This window comes from Psammomys obesus, unplaced genomic scaffold (assembly GCF_907164565.1).
Source record: "Psammomys obesus unplaced genomic scaffold, mPsaObe1.curated_primary_1811, whole genome shotgun sequence".
NCBI classification, from domain to species: domain Eukaryota; kingdom Metazoa; phylum Chordata; class Mammalia; order Rodentia; family Muridae; genus Psammomys; species Psammomys obesus.
The window spans coordinates 1,818,737-1,842,669 of NW_026596356.1; the positions used below are offsets into that span (position 1 = coordinate 1,818,737).

Here is a 23,933-nt window from a genome sequence, read left to right on the forward strand (position 1 = left end):
TTTGAAGATTGCTCCCCGCAGTGTCTGTGGGACCAACCCACTGCCCTCTGAGCAGGAGTTCATTTTCCCAGGAAGAGAACTCAAATCGTGGTGTGAGCACCTTCACACTGCTGCCTGGCTTCAGCACTTGCAGTGTATAAGAAAATTTCCACTCTGTAGTCAGTTACAAAATGGAGCCACCTGAGTGTACCATGCAGTTTACCGTAGTTCTGTAGTAAAATGTGACTACATTTAAGCTGTAAACCTGACACCTTATTCTGTGTCATTGCAAACTCAAATGGTTGAGCAAGTAGCCTGGCCACTTGGGTCAGAAACACTGCAAAAACCGACACACACCTACCTGTCTTACCTTCTGTTCATTTAGACTGTAATGGTCGCTAAAGACATAGCCAGCAGCTTCTGTGATAGGCCACTTCTACCCATTAACAACACAGACCTAGACTCCCTGCTTCATATCTATCTCACTTTTGGGGGAGCCAAGACAATGTATACAGCTTGCCTGGAACTCCACTTCCCTGACTGTAATTAGAAATGACTAGTTCAGCATATGGAAAGAACTTAGAAGGCACATCGCAAGTGTTAGCTCAGGAAGATCACCATCATCATTTGGCAGCCGTTGGTAACTGCAGAGCCACATGCCCAACCTTGATTCTGAGTAAGTTTTCACAGCCTGTGCAGCAGGCAGATATGTGCAGTTTCTCAAGGGCTCCTTCTGGTTAGTTTGCTACAGGCACTGCCAGTTTGTAGCAAACACACCTAACGTGCCTGCTCACCAAGATCCCCAGTATGTAGTTTGGGAACTAGAGTCTAGCCATCTCTGACCACTGCACCCATTACTTCTGTCTACCAGCTTCTTGATGAGAGCCCACTGGCCCCTCTACCCTGTGGAATCTTGTCAAGTAGCATCTTGCCAGGGTCTTTAGTAGAAGAGCTTGTGAGTCCCTCAAAGAAGCGGAGGCATTGCTTGTTTGATGGTCTGGCGGCACCTCTGAGGCATCTTGTGACTCGGCTCTGTACACCTGCGCTGTCCTCTGTGGTAGCTCCTTTATGTGCTCTTTTGTCAACCAATGTCATTACTGACTTCATGGGGACAGGGTGAGGGCCAAATTTTGATCAATCTTTCATCTTTCTTTCCCTTCTCAAAGTATAACCATGCTCACAGCTATTACTTCTGATATTCCTTCTGTGTCTTGGGGCCAGGGCCTTCTCTCTTAGCCAAGGCTGTCCTAATGTCTGTTTGGACCTCACCCTGCTCTTCTAGTTTTCTATTTCTTTTCTCAGTAGCTCCCTGTCTGCTCTGTTGCTCTTGGAGGAACAGTTTTTTTTGGTTCTCAGGGGAAAAAAAACAAATCAAAACTATCGTTATCTCTGTTATCTCTGTACTTGCATCTTTGTGTTGCCTTAAAACTCACCTTCTGCTATTAGGGTTCTTGAAGGAGTTAAAAATTTATTGTCTCTGCTTTCTTTTTCCTTCCATTTCCAAACACACTGCCTTTTTTATCTTTAAAACTCTCTTCTGCAATGTCCATGCTATATAAACTTCCTAAGCAACATTTTTTTATCCATTTTCACCTGAATTTATTCCTACCTTTTAAAGTCTCATGTAGCCTAAGCTGGTCCTAAACTAACTAATTGAAGATGACTTTGAACTTCTGATCATTTTGCCTCTACTTCCCAAGTGCTGAGATTACAGGTATGTGCTACTACACCCTATTTATACAGTGCTGGGAAATCGAACCCAGGCCCGTGTGCATCCTAGGTATGCACACCACTGACTGACCTAATGCTCCAGCCCCCTACAGTCACCCACTTGAGGATCTTGTAGGGCTGCTGGCCTTCCTGTAAAAGCTTAGCTGTCTAAGAGGTACTAGACAATTAGCTATAGTGCCTCCAGATAGCTAAAACACAGTGCTCATTCCACCCTGACTCCGGTACTTAGTGATGCCGCCCTATCTCTGAAGATGTTTTCAGTAATGAGTTACTGCATCTATTAGAACTGGCAAGATGAGGAAATTCTTCAAAGAGAGTCTCCTCTTCTTTCTCTCCTCCTGATTTTTAGCATCACCCCTTTTACAGGGTGTTGGCACAAATGTGCAAATAACACTTTCGTAGCTCAGTGCTTTAAGCTCCCTATATATCTAGCCACATATAAAGGATGTTTAGCAGCAGCCAGAGCTGAGCCATGTTTATAACTTTGAGACACAATCTTGTTAAATTACATGTGTTTCTCTCCAAGTGCATGGTGTCAGGAAGATGAGCTCGGAGCCTCACTCTACTCTTTGCTTAGTAGAAAGCTTGTAGAATTCTTAATGTCTGAAGGATAGTGATTATCATGGCCCATGTGTCTTGGGAAGGCTATTTCCAAGGGTGCTGCTGTTCTCCCAGAACTCTTTTATAGCTTTCACACTTAATCCTGTAAGTGGGGCCTCCTCTACAAAGTCTATTCTTTCCTTTGAAGGTAAGAATCTATTCGTCTCTTTCCTATGCCCTTGCTGTACACACAACTTTCTCCGAATGTTTTTATTATACTTGTTAAGATGCTCAGTAATACCCTAGTCATTGAATAAATGCATGAGTGAAATATGATGACACAAATGTTGGTTAACCAAGAAGCTATTTAATCCATTACTTGTGGACTCTGCTGAATTTCCTAAAGGTGGATATTTAGATCACTAGATGATGAGAATTCCACCAGCAACACTTGACCTCCCAGTGTGTGTAATTGAAACCAAATAGAGGAGGGTACTGGGTCAAGGTTAGGATAGGATCTCCTTTGCTGGACTAATGGTAGCCTGCTTTCATTCTATGTTCATATTGCACTTTAACTCTATGCCAAAGATAAGATAGTAGAGAAAGTAGAACTTGTCTTGCGATAAAATGAGTTTATGACTACCAGAAAGCCAAGGAATGTAGGGGATGTTTCCCTATGTGCAGGTACTGCCTGTACTCATACTGTTTGGTTACTTTGGTGATGTAGGGTTGTGTTGTAGATATATCAGTTGGGTTCAGGCACCTCACAGTCAGTTGTTCTTTGCTTTTTGAGTAGGTGTGGTTGCCACACAAAGAAGTTTCTTTGGTAAGTCTGAAAGAGCTATTCTCTTATCTATGGATTAAACAGTAGGTATTTAGGAGGTAGTTGGGAATTATATTGGTTTAGGAAAATGACAGTAGTAGGTTTTCCTCTAGGTTCCATGGCTTCACCAGCCATAGGGAGTTGGCCAGGTTTACAGTACCAGGCAGGGATTCCCTAAGGTCTGTTTTTAAAGGCTTCCATGGAATGTATTTGGTACCTTTCTTTATATTCTCTGTGATAAAATACCTGTGACAAGCAATTTAAGGATGGAAGGAGTTCTCTTGGCTCACCGTTTGAGGGTGCAGTCAATGTGGCAATGAAGGAATGGTAGTAGAAGAATGGGGTAGCCAGTCACATTGCAAAGTCAGGAAGCCGAGAGATATGAATACAGTTTATTGTGATTACAATAAGAATTTCAATAGCTGTCAATGACTAGTTATAAAAGCTAGTCATAAAAGCCTGAATTTGGGGGGGGGAGGTCTGGGGAGATAGCTCACTGGTTAACCAGTCTTTCAGTGAAAGCTTGAACCCTGAGTTCATATTCCAAGAATTCACATAAAAAGCCACTTTCTCCTTTTTATTTATCTTTGGACTCTAGCCCAAGGAATGGTGTTCCTGACATTTAGGGTGGGTCTTCCTGCTTTAGTTAACCCAGTCTAGAAAACAGAGATTTCTCCCCAGAGCAATTCTAGACTCTGTCAAGTTGATGGCATTAACCATTGCAGTAATGCTTTTGAGCTTCAGCCATAGTTTTAGTGTCTCTGACATTCTGAAGCCCTGTGCTTAGTGTTGTTGCTCACTGACCCTCGGTCTTCGGGATTTGACGTGCTCTCATGTCTAGGCAGCCTGGAAGTACTAACTTTTTTCTTTTACTTTCACATTCGTCTAAAAGCACATGTTATCTAAGTGGCTAATGAATCAGGTAGTACGTGCTTATAATTCCAGCTCTCAGGAAGATAAAGCAGAAGATCAGTTCAAGGCCAGCCTAGGATTACACATCAAGACTTTGTCACAATAAACAAAAACATTTCAAGAAATTGCCCAGTGTGGTGTACTTAAAATCTCAGCATATTTAGAGGTATAGTGCTTTGATGTAAGTAAACATCAAACTGACCAGTTGGAACAGTGTGTGCTCTGTAACAACAACGAGCTAGAATCCAGGACTTATAGGAAGTGCTGATGGAAATGGGACTGCATCTTGCTAAGCCTAAAGACCTTGGTATTTGATGTCAAGGCAGGAGGACAGATGTACTCTGACAACCTTAGATCAGTAGCTTTGGCTCTGAAAGTGATACAATAGCCAAAGCTATAGTTGAGGGTCCATCTTAGGGTCTTCCCATATCCTTAGTGTTTCCCTTCAAACCAATGACACCCCATTTGTGGCGTCTCCTTTGCTCCATTTGATCTGGAACGAACAATGTCACTAAGCTCAGTAAAGTACAGCATTGATGGTAGTCTTCCGGATGTGTCCATCAAGGAATGATGCAGAGCTGCTCTCACCCAGCATCCCTGAGAATACACCAGTGTATGTCTTCAGTGAAGGCTGTGTTCTCCCAGTAGACACTGGACAGGCTTTAAGTAATGTCTTTGGGATTCTGTTTCACCCCATCCGAGGCATCAAGCACCGCAATGCCATCCAGAACTCCATGAAGAGCTGTACATAGCTAGCTATCCCTTGATCAGGATCCAGTGGAGAGGACAGGCTAGGAACAAGCAACCAGCAGGAAATCGGATGAGCCACTATAGTTAGTGATAGCTTTAAAGAGGCTGCTAGTGGTGATTTACCTGGCCAAATATCTAGATTGGAACAGAAGTAAAACTCATTTATTTTGAAGTATCTATGGTCTGTCTGTGTATTGAGAGGCCAGAAGATGATATTGTTAGATGTCATGCTGTCTCTCAGTTCTCCACCATATTCCCTTGAGGTGGCATTCCTCGCTGAGCCTGGTACTTACAGGGTTTTGGCTAGGCTGGTAGCCAGCAAGTTCTAAGAGTCCTCCTGTCTCCACTTCACTCCTGCCTTGGGCCAGCAAGTTCTAACAGTCCTGTCTGCTTCACTCCTGCCCTGGGTTATAGGTACGTGCTCAGCCTTGCATTTGAATCTAAGTCATCACCCTTTCATGGAAAACCCAGTATGCCCACTGAGCCATCTCCTAGCCCCTCAAATTTCAGCTTTTATGGCTATTAAAATTTTTACTTTATTCATTATAAACATGTATGTAGCACAGAGTACTTAGAGTGCACAGCAAAATGTTTTGCAAAGGGGAAAAATTGTGGTCATGAAGATCTGACTCAAACCACAGGCACCTTTTCAAGGCAATGGAAAAGTGAATGTGTCTTCATCTGTGTGTGCCAAAGGTATGACTCCAGTCCTGTTTTGTGTGGTCAGTTAGGCTTTTCTTATTTTCCTTTCCAGCCTGAAAACATTTTGGTTATCATTCCTGTGGGTTGTTTGTATAGATCTTTTAGATGTCCTGATCAGAAATACTGCCTCTTGTTCTCTTGAACAAAGTGGGGGAGTTAATTAAAACTCTCAGGAGTGGGAATTAACTGCTTCTAACTGAGCCTTGGTCTCTGAGCTTAGACAAAGCCATTTAAATGATTTCCATGTTCTTTTGCACATTCAAAGGCTGTATAATGCCAAGGACTTACGAAAGCACCCTTTTTAAAAAGTGTTCTGCATTTTTATTCCCACACATTTTCATGTATGTAGACCACCTAGTACTGCTCTGTGGACAGTCTTTTTTTTTTCCACTGAGTGAACTGGATGTCTGAGATGAGCTGACCTGCCTGAGATGGCAGCCTGGCTCCTAAAATTTCCTGTTCTCTGACAGCTGAGGAGGAGGCAGTAGAAACTGTAAATGAATGTGGAAGCTCCCAGGAACATGTTAGGGTTTGTCTGCCTTGAAGTTCAGTTGGACAATTGACTGGGCCCAGAGAACCTGCAGCTTTGAGGCTCCTAGCTCCTGGACCTGCCCATGTGTACTGCTATGCAGGACATAACAAGTTCTTTCAACATAGCCTTTTAAATAGGTAGGCTTATATTCTTATTTACCTCTCATTGTATGTCTCTCTGTTCACCTTTATCTTTTGGACTTCACTTTCTGTTTATTTCTGGTTTTCGTCTATATTCTTTTTAACCACCCCACCCTAGTACATGCCTCTGGGTCAGTTTATTTTTGTATTCATCTCTGTCTTTACCTTCTTGGAGGCAGACAGGTGGTAGATAGTCATCTATTCCTCAAACAAAGGAGGCTCACTCCCCCTTTAATCCCAGTACACCCCTCACAGACACGCCCTGGGCCTCACATTAGCCCTTGATATGATAATCCAGTGGGTTTAGAACTGACTGCGTGGTTTTAAAAATTACCAACCCAAGCAAATCAAGCAAGGGAAGGCAGAATTCCTTTGTAATTCAGTACTATATGCAAATTGCAGGAATTCTTTCCTATGCGTCTGTTTCCAGAGGAGTAAACTTCAGGGATCATGCTGAGAGATGCCTGAGCAAGGCTTTTGGTTACAAATTACAGAAATTCGGTTTGAACTAGTCCAAGCCCAGAGAGGGCTACATATCTCTGCTTTTAGACAGCGTCCTGTTTTTTTGGATGATATTCTCTCTCTTTCTTTCTTTCTCTGAGTCTCTCCTTTCCTCCCTTCCCCTCTCTGTCTCTCCTCTCTCTTATCATTGTCTCTTTTTTTCTTTCCTGTTTTGCTTGCTTCCTGTCTTCCTTTTTTTTTTTTTTTTTGGGGGGGGGGTGCATGTTCCTTTTATGACTCAGGACTCATGGCTACGATAGAGGTGATGATCTTGGCCACTCTGGACAAGTGATGATTCCTTTAAGGCAGAATTGAGGATATTCTGCCAAAAGCAATTAATCCAAATTTTTTTTCATTTCTTTTCCTTAGGAAAACAACAAGGGGAAGTTCTCACAAGTGCCTAAGGTTTCTTCTTGGAGACCTACGTATCTATCCCCTGCTAGGTTCACACTAACTAAAAGTGCAGTGTCTACAAGATGTAGGAAGTCATTTTATTCCTTGAGTCTGCCTTCAACTTCAGGCTTTCTGTGCAGGAGGAACTTAACCAGAGTAAACATTTGGAAGCTGGAGAGTTGGCTCAGTGGTTAAGAGCACTTATTTCTGCAGAAGACCTGGTTTCGATTTCCAGAACCTGCATGGCAGCTCACGACTGTATGTAATTCCAGTTCCAGGGGATCTTGACACCTTCTTCTGACCTCTATGGGCACCTGGTATACACGTGGTGGATATACACACATGCAGACCAATAAAAAGTAAATAAATTAAGCAAATTATTCTTTTTTAAAAAAGAGTAAACATCTTAGATATCCAGGGACAAATGTGAAGTGTTTAACAGTAGTCTGTTAGGTCAATTTTCTTGTATGGATCCAAAGTTCTCTTTATGGAGATACTTCTCCTGTTGGGATCTTGGTAGCCAGTTGTATCCATCTTAGACACACGTAGGCTTCCCTCCATCTCTTGACCTTCTAATAGCTGAGACTGATTAACAGGATATACCCCAAGATTTCCAGCCCCCCCCAATACCATCTGTGGCACCACATCTTCATAACACCTGTCATTCTGGCATTTAGAAACAGCCCACCCTTAGGCTGTTACTCAAGCTATGTGTGTGTTAGGCATGCTCAGTCCCAGTGGTGGTAGCCAATCCTATAGAAAGTGAGATGACCTTTAAGAGTCAAAGAAATGTGTTGTTCCTGTTCCCAGGGACTTTAGAGCATGACTCCTAAGGCTTAGGGAAGGTGTTGAAATGACAGCTCTTGTTCTTGTTTTGTAATTTGCCTCCAAGAGATTTGAGGGTTTTTTGGTTTTTAAAATATTTAAATTTTTTAATTTTATGTGTATGTGTGTCTGCACTTAAGCCTGTATACCACATGAGTGAAGGTTCCTGAGGAGTCCAGAAGGGGGTGTCAGATCTCCTAGATCTGCAGTTACAAGAGGTAGTAAGCCTTTTGATGTAGGGAAATGAACCTCGGTCCTCTGAGTGCCTTAACCACTGAGTCATCTCTCCAGCCCCTGAGATTTGAATTTTAAGGGATGGAGTCTCAACCTTTATCCTGTCTTTGGAGAAAGGGACAAATATGGTTTGTCTTTAACTATGACAGTGAAACTTTACAAGTTCTTGATGACAAACATACAAGGAATCTTTAGAGACCCTTTACTCCTTGTTCAAATTCAAATTTGTGATGTGAGAGAGGTATGTTTTACTGTACCATTCCTTAGTTAAAATGCAAGGGATAAGGAATGTTCTTCCACATTCTAAGTTTCATACAAATTACATGTTCCCCTCCCCCTAATACTTTTAGCTAACTACCCCAACTTATAGTATTAAAACAATTTTTATCATTTACATCTATCTATCTATCTATCTATCTATCTATCTATCTACCTACCTACCTACCTACCTATTTAGTGTTTGCATACCCAATGCACATATAGAGAGCAAAGGACAACTTTCAAAATCAGAGGTTTTGCCTTTTATTGTGTAAATCTTGGGAATCAAACTCAGGTCATCAGGCTTGGCAGCAAGTGCTTTTACTGCGCAATCTTGTCTAAGAAGTATTTTTCTGAAACTCAAATGTTATGGCTAAGCTCCTACTAGCCTTTATCTCATCCCTGCCCTTCTGTAGCCTTACCACTTTCCCAGAAGGCTGTGAGGCAACCTTTTGGAAGTTTTTCTATTTTTCTACACATATGTAAATAGCTGTGGAATTGTGTTGCTTTCATCATCGTGCTATGGGCCACTTTTATATCTTGCTTTGTTTATTACCCATCTTGTATTTTTGTGGGAGACATAAATATGAGCCTTATGTTTTAAATGCTGCAAGTAATGGTTCATATTATGGATGAGCCATCTTTTGTTTAACTACTCCCCTAGAGATATTTTCCAACTGTGAGAATAGTCACAGTCAATAAAACAATACAAAAACCAAATTTTATAGTTGAACTAGCCCCAAACTAAGCCCAAACAACAGAAGCATACTAATTTACTACATAATAATTTGAGCATATGGTCTACTTGCTCCATAGTCCTTTATCTGTAAAATGGGACTAAAAATAGCGTTCATTTCATAGAAAGAAATAGATGAATGACACTGCAAAGTGAGTGCCCAGCTTCTGTTGAATGCTGTGCAAATGCGTGCTGTGTGCTGAGGGTACCGTGCTTGGACGATACTGTGCTGATCTCACAGAGCTGCTGTGACCTTTGCTGTGTGTGTTATCCTTCATCTATTTTGTAAGCATCTCAGAGAAGCAGTGAGTTTTCCAAGCTCTGTTTATAGTACCATCACAGACATAATTTATCCTATTACATGAAGTCTCTCTGTGAAAACAAGAGCAATTCATTTCTTGCCCAGAAATAGATAGACTTCTTTTAGGTAGTCAGTTTAATTTTCTAGAACTGACCCATCTGTTGGGATCTCACTATGTAGCCCAGGCTGCCTTCATATGATCCTCCTTACTGAGCCTCCCAGCCTCCTGTGTGTACAGCTTTTTTTTTTTTAAACACATTGTGTTCCTTTGCTTCTCCTGGCTGCTAGAATGGAGCCTGTGCCTTCAGCGATTCCTACTGTGTGCTGTGAACTCTGGAACAGGTATTTTCTGTACTAACTGAGTGTCTTACCATGGCTTTTGGGCCAGTGAGTACAAATGGTTGCTGCAGTGGGTGCCTGTATAGGTAGACCTTGTATTATAATGAGGGACTAGTTTGAATGATTTTTGTTATCAACTCAGCTAGTAGATACTGTTCCCAGAAACCACCAGAGGCCCAGACAGAAGAGTGTTAATGCAAGAACCACCTTGTATGAGTGCCACCTGCCTGGATTTCCTAGGTCTCTCACTGTCAGGGGTCAGAATTCAGGCAGAGCATCAGTGGTAGCCATTGTGGGAGAATAAGAGCCTTTATTGTTTATGGACATGGGCTGTGAGGCACATGTAGGGGAATCACAGGAAGATTCAAGAACAAAAGCAGAGAGAATTTGGCAGGATCTGGGCATCATGCAAACTGGTTTCCCATGGGAAGCCTTAATTGGTAGGTTTAGAGAGAGCAGATGTTAGATCCAGCCAAAGAGATAGCAGCCACTTTACATTTGTTGGCAAGTATCTAAATATTGCCTCTGCAGAGAACTGTGGGAAAAGAGGCTTATGAGTTATCACTGGTCTCCCAGTCAGAGCCATTCTGGCTTTGTAGAGTATTGCAAACTGTCAGAGGTGACTGAGCCTTACTGCTGATATGGGAAAGTTAGGCTTGTATTTAAAATAGATGTTAACAGCTGGGCGTGGTGGTACATGTCTGTGATCCCAGTACTTGGGAGGTTAAGGAAGGATTGGCAGTGAGTTCAGAGCCAGCTTGGGCTACATGGTGAGGTAAAGGCCAAACTGAGATACAGGGTTCAACCCTGTCTCACACAAAACAAGCAAAAATGATGTTGTAATGGGAACATAAAATAGTAGCAGTTACTGTAGGGGCAGACTATAAATAACTGAATACAGCGCCGTGGCCATGGGAGCTTGCTGGAGTCTTGTGGCCAGATCTACCCCTTAGCCCTTGGCCTTCTCTTATCCACTTCCTGTTGGACAAGTTTTTACTCTTCAGATGAATAGTAGAGTCATTTATAAATATGGCAGTTTTGACCTTAGAATCAAACATCCATTGTCATTTGGGTGACTAGCAACTTTCCTCTCTGTCTTCAGAAAAACCTTAATGAGTCCTTTAGCTGGAGAATTTGTCCTGCTGATAAGAGTTGTCATCTTATCCAATTCAGGAAAAAGAAAAAAAAAAAAAAAAGCTGATTGTGACCCATCCCTGGATGCTAGGGAAAGTCTGCCATGTGGGAGTACCTAGAGTTTTAGCTACGCAAGCAACAATGAACTTCTACAAAGAAGACATTGTGATTATGAAGGCCCTTTGTCTATGGCATGAAAGAGAGACTGTAACAGTGGATGAGATGGCTTGAGCTGGACTGGAAGGAAAGACAAGACAATGGTGTCACCAGGTGCCATGCACCAACTGTATATGACACAGCTGTCTGGGAAGTGCCACAGGCTCAGCCCACTACTGTCCCTTCAACAGAAACCCAGTGCTTCTCTTTCTAGTGAGGCTTAGGCCCCATGCTGTTCTAGGCTGGGATGAAGGGCGGAGAAGGTATTCTTCCTCACACAGAGAGGTTGGAGGGCCCATCCTGTAAGTTGAAATGTGGGGAGATAACTTCATGATAAGTCAGGCCTTTCTGAAGCTGCCCGTTTGCACAATTGTGCTTTTCTCTGGTGATAAACACCTTCCTCAGGAATTGATCACTGACACTAGACCAGCCCAGATTATGAGGATAACAGCTTTCGCACTGAGCAGTGAGATGTACGGCTTCAGACGGGCACAGCTGCTTGTGGGCCTCATTCAGCATGGAGGAAGTAAGCACGGGTGGGCTGGGTCCCAGCTGAGTGCCATTAGTAGCTCTTCCACCCCTCCCTGCCAGACTCTGTGAAGTGACAGCTCCTGCAGCTGGCTCAGGTGTAGGAGTCTATCATCCTTTATGATCTGTACCCCTATCTTTCCTTTTCTTTCTAGTTTCTAGTTACTTTACATTTATTCTTTTTCCTCTGTTTCACTTCACTCTTTGAGATCCTCTGGGTGTTACTTATTTTGATCTCTCTCAAGATTGTGTCATTGTAGCTTTCTGCTGTCAGCCTAAGCACTGCTGAGACACGCTATCATCAGGCAATGCTCTGATCATGCCTGGGTTTGGAGTGGACCTTGCAGTTGGCTTCCTCAGTTCTCTGTATGACTGTGATGTTCAGGGTAGAATGAATCTGCAGAACCCAAATAGAGAAGTTGAGGATTCGAGATTGTTGCCCTACTTTCCCCCACATACATCCTTGGCAAGTGGTGCTACTCTAGTCTCCACCCAAGCAGACCCTTCATGGGCTGTGCCTCTGGCTGAACCAGACCCAGCATGCCCCAGCCCATCAGGTCAAGCCCTGCTGGTTGGTTGGAAGCACCACGGAGGCCGTTGCAGCCAAGGATGAAGTCATCAGGAGTGGTTTCACCATCTTCTAGGACACACCTTTTAGTGGCATGTCATCTGGTCCTCCGAGCTGTCTTGAAATCAGGTCTCCTGTTCTGGGATTGGCTTTGCACACAGCATCACAGAAACTGTCCTTACTAAGCACACATGCTGTGTGCTGCATTTGGAAGTGGGCAGTGTTTTTCTAGCCCTTTAAGTGTGTGTTTTTCCCCCTCTTCAGTCCCAGGTAAATCACCACACTGCTGCTAGTAATGAAACCTACCAGGAACGCCTGGCACGGCTAGAAGGAGATAAAGAGTCCCTCATACTACAGGTGAGTCCCTCTTGCTCCATAGCTTCCCCAGGAAAGGGAGGCCCAGGGGGAGTTCTCTGTTGGAAAGTGTTGGGCTGCGAATCCATTTATTTATTTTGTGCTGCCCAGCATCTATCTGCACACTAAAATCCCTGTGGGCAGGCTGAAACTGGGTGCTAGCAATGAGCAAAATGGGCCCAGTCATCCAGGAGCCTGTAAGTCTAAGGGAGATGAGTACATCCTCTGTCACTAATAAAACAGCCTTGAGTGACACAGGCCTCAGACTGCTAATGGAATCAGGTCCATGAGTCTGAAGCTGGGTCAAGACAGACCACTTGCCTGCCCTGGTAACATGGGCTAGGCCTTTGCTGGCTCTCTTGTTCTATGAGAGGAGCGAGCTTTTTGAAATTTCTTGTAGCGAAAAGGTACCAAAACAGCCTCTGGCTTTCAAAAGTCCTTCTTTCTTCGTTGGATAGAACCTTAGGTGTTCTTCCAGAGAGCCTGCACTGCAGCAGGAGCTCTTTGCTGTATTATCCCTCAAATGCACAAATATATTTAGCAAGTGGGTATTCAGGGTGTGCTCTGCATTACATATGAATTGACAGTTTGGAGAATGTAGAGATTACTGTTCTAATTTCAGCTTCTTAAAAAGCTTGAAGAATGATGAATAAGTTGGGGATGGAGGTGGGGATGCAGTTGGTAGAATGCCTGATATGAGTGAAACTCCTGGATTCTATCCCCAGGGCACTGAAATGATGCATACCTGTAATCCCAGCCATCTCGTTTTATTTTATAAACATAAGATTAATCAAGTCTTTTGGAAAGTGAAAATTCTGAGAATTTCAAGAAGCAGATGCAGTTAACATCTGTCTTTTGGTTGTACCTCTCTCATCTCTTTTAAATGATTATGTTCATTCCAAACATAATTTTGTAAACTAGTTTTATTTTTTTAATTTGCTTCATTGACCTTTAAAATAACTAATCATTATAAAGTAATTGAATATATGATTTATCAGATACGGGTTTTGGATCCTGTGACTGTATCAGTGAATAAAATGGTGAGAGAGAGCACAAACTGGAACCAATACCAAAATATTTCAGGTAGTGCTAAATACCAGGGAGAAAAATAAATGGAAATGAGGCATGTGCACTTTGGAGTTCCCTGGCAGGAGGAAGCCAGGGAGGGACCCACAGATACCTGGAGGTGTGCATTCCAGGCAAAGGAGCTGGTCAGCCCAGCCACCCACAGAGGTAGAGTGTCCTTGGTGTGTGGACAGAACAGTAAGGGGCTGTTGTGACTGAAGTCCCTGAAAAGAAGGGGTGAGAGCCCCCTTGGGGGTGGGTAGCAGGGGCCTGCTTTTATAGCTCAGGTCCCTTGAGGGATGTTCAATTTGAAACTTCATCTCCAAGACATGATCCATGAAAGACAGTCCAGCTTAGAATTGTGTAGCAATTCGCAGTATAAATTTGCAAACTTTTGAACCAGGACCCTTCGTGATTGAAACAACACACTGCTATTTAGAGGAAATTACAATTAATAAAGAAGTCCCTATGTAATAATGCTCCCTTTCACGGCTGTTTCTGTTTTTACAAATTCTTGACTAATCCCTGTTTAAACAATTGGAACACAATCAGAGAGTTGGTTGACTAAGAAAGGTGAAAGTTGACTCTCACGGTTTCTTTTCTGCTAGAAGCTGTGGGCACACCATCAGGAACTCTTCCATTCTCAATTCTGCCCTGTTCAATAGTGGCCTGTGGAGCTGGTTTGGAGATTGTTAGCAGGGCACAGTCTCTTGTGTAACTCCTACAGTTGAGTCAGACTGAATGAGTCGGAGCCCTTGGCTCAGAATAAGTTTTCCTGGATCTATTTGTAGAAGAACAAGATTAATTTCGGTCCCCTCCCAATACCTGAATTTATGTTTAATATAGGGCTCAAAATTATTAAAGAATCAAGATGGAATCCTAAAATCTTTAGAGCCAGTTTCCATACCTCCTGACTCACCCCCTGCAGCCCCATGTCTTTGTTCTTCTGTATAGCTGACCTGTGACTGTACTCAGCTGCTCCCTAAGTATGGTGCAGCTTTATAAATTTTATTCTTTGTATTAAGACCAACCATAAAACACCTTCCCAAACAGAAATCCCAAATCCCCGGAAGCACAGCCATTCTCACTCTTGAAAGTGGAGTTACTAGTGGAAAAGACCAGTGCTGCGAAGGGTGTTTAACAAGGATCACAACCAAACAAAACAACAGGACTAGAGACATGGCTTAGCAGTTCAGAGCACCAAGAGTTCTTCAGAGGGCCTGTGTTTGATTCCCAGCTCCCACAGTAGTCTCAGTTCGGGGTATCTGACACTGTCTTCTGTCCTCTGCAGGCACTGCACACACATGCATGCAGACATACACATACACATAAAATTAAAAATATTGACAGTAAAACAAACACATGTACAAATGTTGTTTAAATGGGCCTAGTCAGTGGAAGGAGCCCGTCTTTGGATTATTGAATTGTCAGCACACCCACATGCACACAAACTTCATCAGCTTCAAGTGTTTCAATCATTCACTCATTATTTGAGTCTAGAAGTACAATGTATAAAGTTGACAGGATCATTTAAATGTGTGCCTTCGAGAATGGGAACTTTCTAATTCATAAAATTCATTTAGACACTCATAAATGAACTTAGATTAACTTTTTCAGGCTTCATTAATCATTACAGAATGGGAAATTAACTAGAATAACCTATATATAAAGGACCATATCTTCAATGAAAAAGATATAAATTTATTGTTCATTGATTTCTTCAGTTTTAGAAGGTCAGCTATGATCCTTCATCTTCATGTATGGAATTATCTCATAATAAATAAACGAAAGGATCCTAGGGGTCAGTTGGCATATAGAAGAGCTATTAAAACAGTTACAGTATTATATAGAGCATAATTTAAATGTATTTTTCTTAATATTTTCATAGACATTCTCAGGTTTTCCTCAGGAAAAAAACTGCCACGTGTGTGCATGTGGCTGTGGTGTTTGTATGACTTGGAGTCATGTTTTGACCTGTAAAGTACAGAAACCTTTCTGGAGCCAAGTTTGTCAGTGCTAATACATGCCCTTTACGTCCCACATTCCTTAATTACTTCCAAACACTGGCTTGATAGGTGAGTAGTCTCCACACCTGAATGAGAGAGGTTAGGTCATTGGTTGGTTTCCATAAAGGTTTGGACAGCTCTTCCCATGAGGTGGCAGAGCCCTGGCAAGAGCTGAGATATGCCTTGAAGTCAGGCTGCCCTATTAGAGAGATTAGGAGCAGGAGTCCAACCCAGAGGCAGCCCTCATGACTCTTGGGTAGGTGCTTTCCTTTCGAGTCTGTCAAGAGCAAGAAATGTGACCAACGTCATTGAGGCAGTGGCTAAAATTCCCTGGTAAGGTGAGATTTTAACTGGAGTTGCCTTTCTCCGGTACACTTTCTCAACCTCACTCACCCTAAAGGAAGGCCTTCTGTCAGGTGAGTCTCAGTGGGCTGCTATCACAGTTCACCCACCCTACAGTGGGGACTTCCCTGCCTCATACACAGTCCAGATCCTTCACTGTTGTTTATGCTCCATAATAGGTGAGCGTCCTCACAGACCAAGTGGAAGCCCAAGGAGAGAAGATTCGGGACCTTGAAGTGTGTCTGGAAGGACACCAGGTGAAACTCAATGCTGCCGAAGAGATGCTTCAGCAGGTACGGGGCAAGTGGAGTAGAGGGCTTTGGGCCTGAAGCAGCTCTGGTGTTAAATGGCTCTTTACAGGCTCCTACTTACTCTCCCATGATGCCTGGAGGTGGGGTTGGCTGTGTACTGTGCAATGTTTAGACAGCAGGTGAAACCAACCTGAACGTTGAAGGCGGGGCTGCCCAGTGGAGAATAACTTGTTGAGCTGGTTAGGCAGAGTCCCAGGAGCACTTTCTTTCTGCCGGCCATGTCATCTTATCTTATCATAGAAGCTGTGGTCTGTCAGGGGTGGCATCTGGGCTTGTAGAAAGTCAACTTGTCAGCTTATTTTCTGCCTTTTCCCCCACCCCTTACTCTCATCATTCCCTCTGTAGTTACTTCTGATTAAAAACTATCACACAAATGCTATCTTACTGTAATTTAGTAGGCATCAAAAAGGAAAGCAATAGTTAGCTGCTTCCTTACTTTGTAAATAGAGTCCTCTCCGTATATCCTTTTCCTGGCCCCAGTGTGTGTACACATGATTTGCAAAGCTCTAGTCCCATGGAGGAACAGCCTAGTCCTTAGAGTCTGTATGCCTAAATATGATGTGGTGACTCTTTTCCATTTGAAAAATATAGCCATGTAGCCATCTCTACTACCACTTAACAGTTCTTTTAAGTAGAAATATCAGAATTGAACTAACCATTCTTCAGCCCCCAAATAGTGGTATCATTGTCAGAGGTGACGTGGGGCCCACAGAGGGGTGCTGAGTTGTCTGTGAGTCTTTAAAGTCTGCTGAGCACATCATGAGACTTTTGATTGAATCTATTCATAGATTTCCTTTGCTTAAGTCAGCCTTGCATTTTTGTCTATTTTGAAAATTACAGCACAACTGGAAGCTTGTGTATGTGTGCTTTGTAGCTGTTGATTCAATACCTGACATAAGCGGCTCACCCTATGTTCAAAGAACAAAAGCCATTCCCTTAAAATAATTGGCTTTACTTAGATGACTGATTATAATCCTTTTTGCAAAGCTCTACTTTTTTTTTAACTGTCAAGATCAGCCTGTGAGCACAGGCTTTGAATTCTACTGTTGGTCTTAGCATAAATGTCATAGTTTCAGGGTGTGTTAGTTTTGTTTGGGTGCATTTGGAGAATTTGGGGGAGAAAAGGTAAATGAGTATCTCAGTGGACATGTCTTTATAAAATCTAGTTGCAGCTGCTTGTAGATTGTTACTAATTTCCTGTGTTTTCACTCCTGATTAATAAATTACACTATTCTCGGCTCAGTTTGATTCTGTTTGGATTATATATCATTTTTCTTTCTTATAATTTTTCCTGAGAAATTATGATTAGTAATGGAAGGTCTTTAATAGAAGAAAAGATGAATCTGTCTTTTGAATATCTGGAAAAAATCTGATGGGGAAAACAAATCTTGCATGAAACACAGGTGGCTTGATGTTTTAGCCTGAGGTTTTGATGGGGGAGGATAAGGAAGGAAGATGATAGACTATTGTATACAGTTCAAAAAGAGACCGTGAAAACTTGAACATGAGAGTGAATACATGAGAAAAAAGTCACAGGGCTGGCATTGCAGGAAGATGGGACCTGGCTATGTGCCACATCTTCAGAGGTTAGAGAATGGCTTCATTGTAGTGCTGGAGTTGTGTGCCTGACTGTGGACTCACCTCTGGACTGCCTCCTTCCCGCTGTGCCAGTGCTCCTGTCTGTCAAGGAGCTTGATGGAGGTAGCCAGCACTGCGTGGGCAGAGGCTGGCTTCTCTGTCAGCATTGTCAACAGAAAGTGTTTTGAACTTTTTAAAAGTCTTAGGTGGATTAGCTTTTTATTCTAAATTGTTCCCATGTGCTGTGAGTGAGGTATCAGTCATTGGTTTGTTATGCAGTAGAGGTGATGCCATTCATCACCTGCTACAATTTGGAATAAGGGTATCAGGCTAGAACCTAACCAAGATCTGGGTCTATAACTTCCAGTAAGGCCCCTCAATCTTTGAAGAGTAGCATTTCATAAAGAGTACATGTTCAAACTGTGGGATGCATTTGAGCCTCAGCTCTTACTAGATGTTTGTTGGACTTGGTGGTTCTAACTCTGGATCTCAAGTTCAATGCTACTGCTATCCTGCAATCTGCTTGATGCTGTTTGTGAAGACCATTGGTTCTTGCACCACAGTGCTGTGCAGTGCTGTTCACAGCCTGGAGTATGTGTATATCCTATGCCTTAGGTAGAGACGTGCCCAGTTTGGCTCAGATATCCTTGGCTGCGGGCTCTTGGCTTCTGGTGGTTAGAACAGGAATGACTCATGACCTAGAGGTAGAGAATGGACACAAGTGTTTCTTTCTGCCAGCCTGGATAGCCATTCCTGTCCTGCCAGACCTGGCCCATTGCTCTGAATGAGGTCTTTCCTTATCTCCAGTAGGTCCCTCTGTCTTCCTGGAACCTAGCACTTCCTCTGGATGTGCTGGTACAGATAACAGAGCACACTAATGCATCCTGTCTAAAACTGTTATTCAATGCTAATTTACTGCCTTTGTGGACCCAGTGATACAAGACAGGCTAGTTTGTTATTTTATGCAGAGGTAAAAATTAAAGCTATCTTAAAAATTGACAACTCATTTCAAATTTCGAAATGTCCTGTGTGAACTCTAGGTCATACCTGGCCTGGAGACCTCTAGTGTACAATGTATGCTCTGGACCTGCCCCCCCCCCCCCCCCCCCCCCCCCCCCCCCCCCCCCCGCCAACTGGCTATATATCACTGGGAGACTGTCTTTCTTACTTTTTTGCTGCTGTGATAAGGCAACATGACCAAGGCAATTTAGTGAAGAGCTTATTGGAGTTAATGTGTCCAGAGGGATAGTCTATGGTGGTCATGGCTGGGGACATAGCATTGGTCAGGCAGTGCTGGAGCAGTAACTGAGAGTTTACATCCTGGTGTACAGGCTTGAGGCAATGAGAGCTAAGTAGGAACGGTGTGCATTTTTAAAACTTCAGATCCCAACTCCCAAGTGGCAAAGCTCCCCCAACAAGATCACACTTCTTAGTCCTTCTCAGATAGTCCGAACAACTGGGGACCAAGCATTTAAAATATGTGCCTGGAGCAGGGGTAGGGGTGGGGAATGTCATCCTTTTAAACTGCCACAGAGACTTTGTTCAGCTCCAGCAGTCCCACTGAGCTGTCTTTTCCCATAGCTGGTGTACCAATGTCAGACTCCTTCCAAGATCCTAAAAGGAAGAGGTTAACCTCTCACCCAACTCATGGGCAAGCCTCCTCAGACTGGCCCAGCCCCGTCCCTGTTCACTAATTATCTCCCACCTGCCAGCTGGCAAAACTGACCATGAACCCATTCAATCTTCCAGAAAACACCAAGAACTTGTCTTGGTATTAAATAAGCCGGAAGTAGACAGAGCTGACTCAGGGCCAGGTCCACCTAGATACCTTGGGAAGGAAGGAAGGATGCAAATTGTCCTGACTTTGTGAAACCACCACCCTGTCCTGAGAAATAGGGGACATTATTAGTGTGTTCAAAGCTTCCTGCCTGAACTGGAGCCCTAGCATTTATGTAACACCGACTGAGGTGGAGAGTGACTGGGAGTTGGTGAGCCTGGATATTGATCTGGGAAAAACAATAAATCTGTTTTTACTTTTTAAAATTTGTTGTTGTTATTATTATTGACACTGGGCCTCCTACATGCTAGGAAAGCACTACTGCCCCTGAGCTCTGGCCCTCTGCTTTGCTTTCTTGCAAAGAGTACAGATGACAGTCTGGATTCTAAATTGTACATCTCTGCTCTTTCCTCATAGGAGAATAACTTGATGGTGAGGGATAGAGCAAATGCCGATTAGAACACTGCTCTACCAGTAAATGCAGGTCCTATCCTTGATGAGCTCAGAGCTTGGTGGAAACTTCTTCCAAGGCAGCCTGGAGGTGAAGGAGAGGGCTATGCCAGTGAAAGGAAGTCCTATTGAGTTAGAAAGCTCCAGGGAAAAACAGGAAGTACCCAGACTTCATGACAAAGCCAAAGGCTATACCCATGGAGGTTGTAAACACTCAAAAAGTTGTGTACAGTTATTCAAGTTTGGTTAAAAAAAGATTGTCATACAAGTGGCCAGTGTACCTGAAGACACTATGCAAGGATTGTAAGGCGTGGGCACAGGCCCTGTAACCTGTTTCTTTTTAATCAAAAACAGTATTAAACAGAACCCCACACGTGATCTGACATGCACATAGATCTGTCTGAGGAAGTGAGAAGGCAGCAAGTCATGAGTGAGAAAAATGGACATTTAAATATTGTCTGAAACCCCTCCGAGAGATTTTAAGTCACAAATACCTAGTTTCTTCATCTTAATTTGATGTTGTATGTCTAGGCATTAGTGCAGAATGGTACATTAACCCATGTTGCAGGTGAGGCTGTGGGTTCAAAGAGACTCGGTCAGTGGGAAATGAGGCTCAAATGGAACCAGAGTAGGGTGAGGAAAACCCCTTTTCTGCAGTGTTCCTCATGAGCCTGGCTCCCTGGAAAGGCCGGAGCCTTTGACATGAAAGGGCAAAGGGACAACATTTTGCTTTCTTGTCTCTCTTCACAGCCCATTTTTCCTTTCTGGTTTCAGGTTGCCAGGCATTCTGCAGTCCCCTGTCATTGGTCAGTAATTCCCTGGGTCATGTTCCACTCTTAAAGATGGAGGTAATTGCTTCAAGATGTGGCCCTTTAAGGAGAGACTGAGTTGAAAGGCAGCCTTTTTTTTTTTTTTTTTTTTTAATCAGCTCCTCAGGACCTGAGCCTTGGAAAAAAGAAATGACCAGTTGTTCCAAAATGTAAATTCTCTGTCATTTCTGAGATACAATATGTTCTTGTACTTCAAGAGAGGGACAAGTGATAATTTTGTTCACTTTTTCCCCCCTAAAGCATCCTTACCCAGTTTCACAATCAGTGAAGTGAGTCTTCCATGCCCCTCCTCCTCCTTGCCCTCTTCCCTTTAAATTGCAGGCAACCTTGAAACAGTTAGGAGCAGGAAGCACAGTGTTGCTTGGGAAACTTTCTTACCTTACCCTCAGCCTGCTACTTGCCTGCTGCTGTCTCTCCCCTCCATCATGGTAGCTGCAGAACTCCATGAAGTGCCCAGTGGGGTCCCACCCCGCAGGTCAGGAAGCCTGGGCAGGTTTCTTGCAACTCCAGACAGGCAGGGTACATCCATAGCTGACTGGACAGCTGGAGTGACAGCTATCAGGGATGCAAGGTCATTTTCCTTAAAGTAGACAGAGAAAAGGCAGCCGTTAGAGGAGATGGGAAAGCAAACTGAATGGTCAGGGACACATGGTACAGGGAAGACAAGGTGGCAGACAGGTACTTAGGCTGAATTGATGCTGTGGAGTCTGTAAAAAGAATAAGCCATGACTGAAGCTTAGACATTGAATCCCGAATTAAAACTGTTTGTGCCTCCTGCTTAGGTGAAGGCATGAGGCAGGCTGCAGGGAGACAGATACGTTGTTGAGGAGTGAAAGGAAGAAGAGGCATGGGAGAAGGGGATAGGAGAGAAGGGTCTCTCTCCCTCATACATGTATGCATGCATGTATGTGTGCACACGTGCACATGGTATGCACACACAGCCTAACTTATGCAGAGACAGGACAGCTGGTGCTGATAACTCTAGGGGCAGGGGAGTTCAGAGGCTTCTTTAGAATGTCAGAAATCTGATCATGTTTATAGCCTAAGGAATGAGAGCTGATGGTAAGGACAAGATTAAATGCCGGTCAGAGTGCATGATTGATGGTCCTCTCCCAGACTAGCACAGAGCTTGGTGGGAACTCCTTCCAAGGCAGCACAAAGGTGAGGGAGTGGCTAGGTCCTGGTGAATGATCGTCTGTCTGAGTTACTAGCTAGAGGAAGATCAAGGGACACCACTAAGACTACTGGTTACCTGCCCAGGTAACTGATATTCACCAAGTTGTGTAAGGGTGCCTTGAAGAGAAGGACAGAGGTGGGAAGGTCAGTCAAAAGGGTGCATTTCAGAAACAAAGTTCTAGAAGCATTGTGTGCTCTCTTTTCCTCTCTCTCTGTTTCTGTGTGTGTGTTTCTCTCAGTTTCTCTTTCCCTCTCTCTATTTCTCTCTCTCTGTTTTTCTCTGTGCTTCTCTCTCTCTCTCGGTAGAGGAGGTCTGCAGGGTCACTGTAGCTCAGTCTAGGTTCCCTCTCACTCAGCCTCTGAGTGATAAGGTTATAGATATGTTGACACATCTTTTGAGGATAGAAAATGAGAGACCCTGAGAGAGAAGATGACAGTGTGACATCATGTCAGACTAGCTTTAGAATGAAGTATGCACATTTGCTCTCACTAAGACAGGAACTGAAAAGAGATGAATTAGATGATGTGGAAAACTCTGAAATAAAAAGAATATAAGTTCTGTGAATGGTAGTAGGTTTTTATTGTTTTGGTAGATAAAAGGAGAAGTTATTTAACAAGAGGACATTGTTGGGTCTAAGACTTGGAGGGATAGGAAAGATTTGGAACAGTCACTGAGAGGCAGGCATGAGTAGAAGTTTTATCAGACAGTACTGGCAGATAAGGTGTAATCAGATATGGTGAGTCTGTATTGAAACTGATGGGCATGATTAAATTACTTTCAGTAGCCATGCTCAGGTCATTAGGAGTGGAAACAAATAAAAACTGAGATTTGGCTCCACCTGGGCCCTGGTAAACAAAGGCCATCAGTCTGGGGACAGGGGGAAAGAGGAAAGTCTTTTCTGGTGTAGATATGAATACAAATGAAATGAACAACCTCAAAGTACAGAGTGGCCAGGGAGACAAATATTGCTAAAGAAAGTTGATAGACCAGGAAAACAGGGGGTTACTAAGTAACCAGTGGACACAGAAGAAGAAATTCTAGGTTGAGAGAGCAAGAGGGATAGTTGAAAAGGTCAGGCTAGAGAACTTAATAGCTGAAGACTTTGGAGACAAAGCAAACACATTCTGGGTGTAGAATACCTAGTTGTGACCCTGCCACTGAGAAGCAAAGCCCTCAGGAACTGAGGTGGGTGTGAAGCTGAACAGAAGGCCTGCAAGCAGATACGGGACGGAACGGTCATTCACAAGGATGCTGAAGCTCCTGAGGGGACGCAGATCGCCTAATGTAGGTAGAAAAGCCATTGATTAAACTGCCTGGGGGAAGTGGAAACTGCCTTGCTTCTGGATATTTGGGAAAATGTGCTAGACGTGAACAGCCCTGCCTTAGGACCATTGATGGGAATAGATAGTGGTGTGGAGGCTGGCCTGAGATGGGAGACAGGAATTCTCAGTGAGTTGGGTTGGAGGCAGTACCAAGATGGGGAGATGGGTGTTCTGGAGGCTAGATTGGTGGGAGCAGACTGTTCTTCACCTGAAATGACTGGGCAGAGGGTAACATACCAGGTCAAATCCAACTGCTGTTCATGTTGGCAGTAGAAGCGAACATTGAGGCTGCAGGACAGCTAATGCCTGTGGAGTTGTGCACTTCAGAGATTCCGGTTTGTAATAATGGCCAGTGGCCTTGCTGGGTTTTGAGATAGAAAACTGAACTGGGGTTGGCTTAAACTTGTTGAAGGCTAACTTTTTTTTTTCCAACAACGATCAGTATTAGGTATCTTCTTTCTTTCTTTCTTTCTTTCTTTCTTTCTTTCTTTCTTTCTTTCTTTTCTTTTCTTTCTTTCTTTTCTTTCTTTTTTTTCTTTTTGGTCTTTTTATTAGTCTATACTAATTGTGTGTAATGGGTCTCATATGACATCTTCACATGTGTCTGTAATCTAATTTGATCATATTTCCCTCATTACC

The 23,933-nt window shown here is 43.3% G+C and overlaps 1 protein-coding gene across 6 annotated transcripts in view; it reads left to right on the forward strand.

Moving 5' to 3' along the window:
• Positions 1-23,933, forward strand: part of Ppfibp2 (PPFIA binding protein 2) — a 142,601-nt gene that overhangs the window by 69,465 nt on the left and 49,203 nt on the right. For 4 of the 6 annotated variants that reach the window (XM_055597388.1, XM_055597383.1, XM_055597384.1 and 1 more), the window contains 2 exons: positions 12,347-12,439; positions 16,029-16,142. In XM_055597388.1, coding sequence (XP_055453363.1) covers positions 12,347-12,439; positions 16,029-16,142 — 207 coding nt within the window. Of the gene's footprint in view, positions 1-11,488; positions 11,513-12,346; positions 12,440-16,028; positions 16,143-23,176; positions 23,257-23,933 lie in introns of those variants that run through there. The other 2 variants (XM_055597386.1, XM_055597387.1) reach the window with 2 other exon arrangements.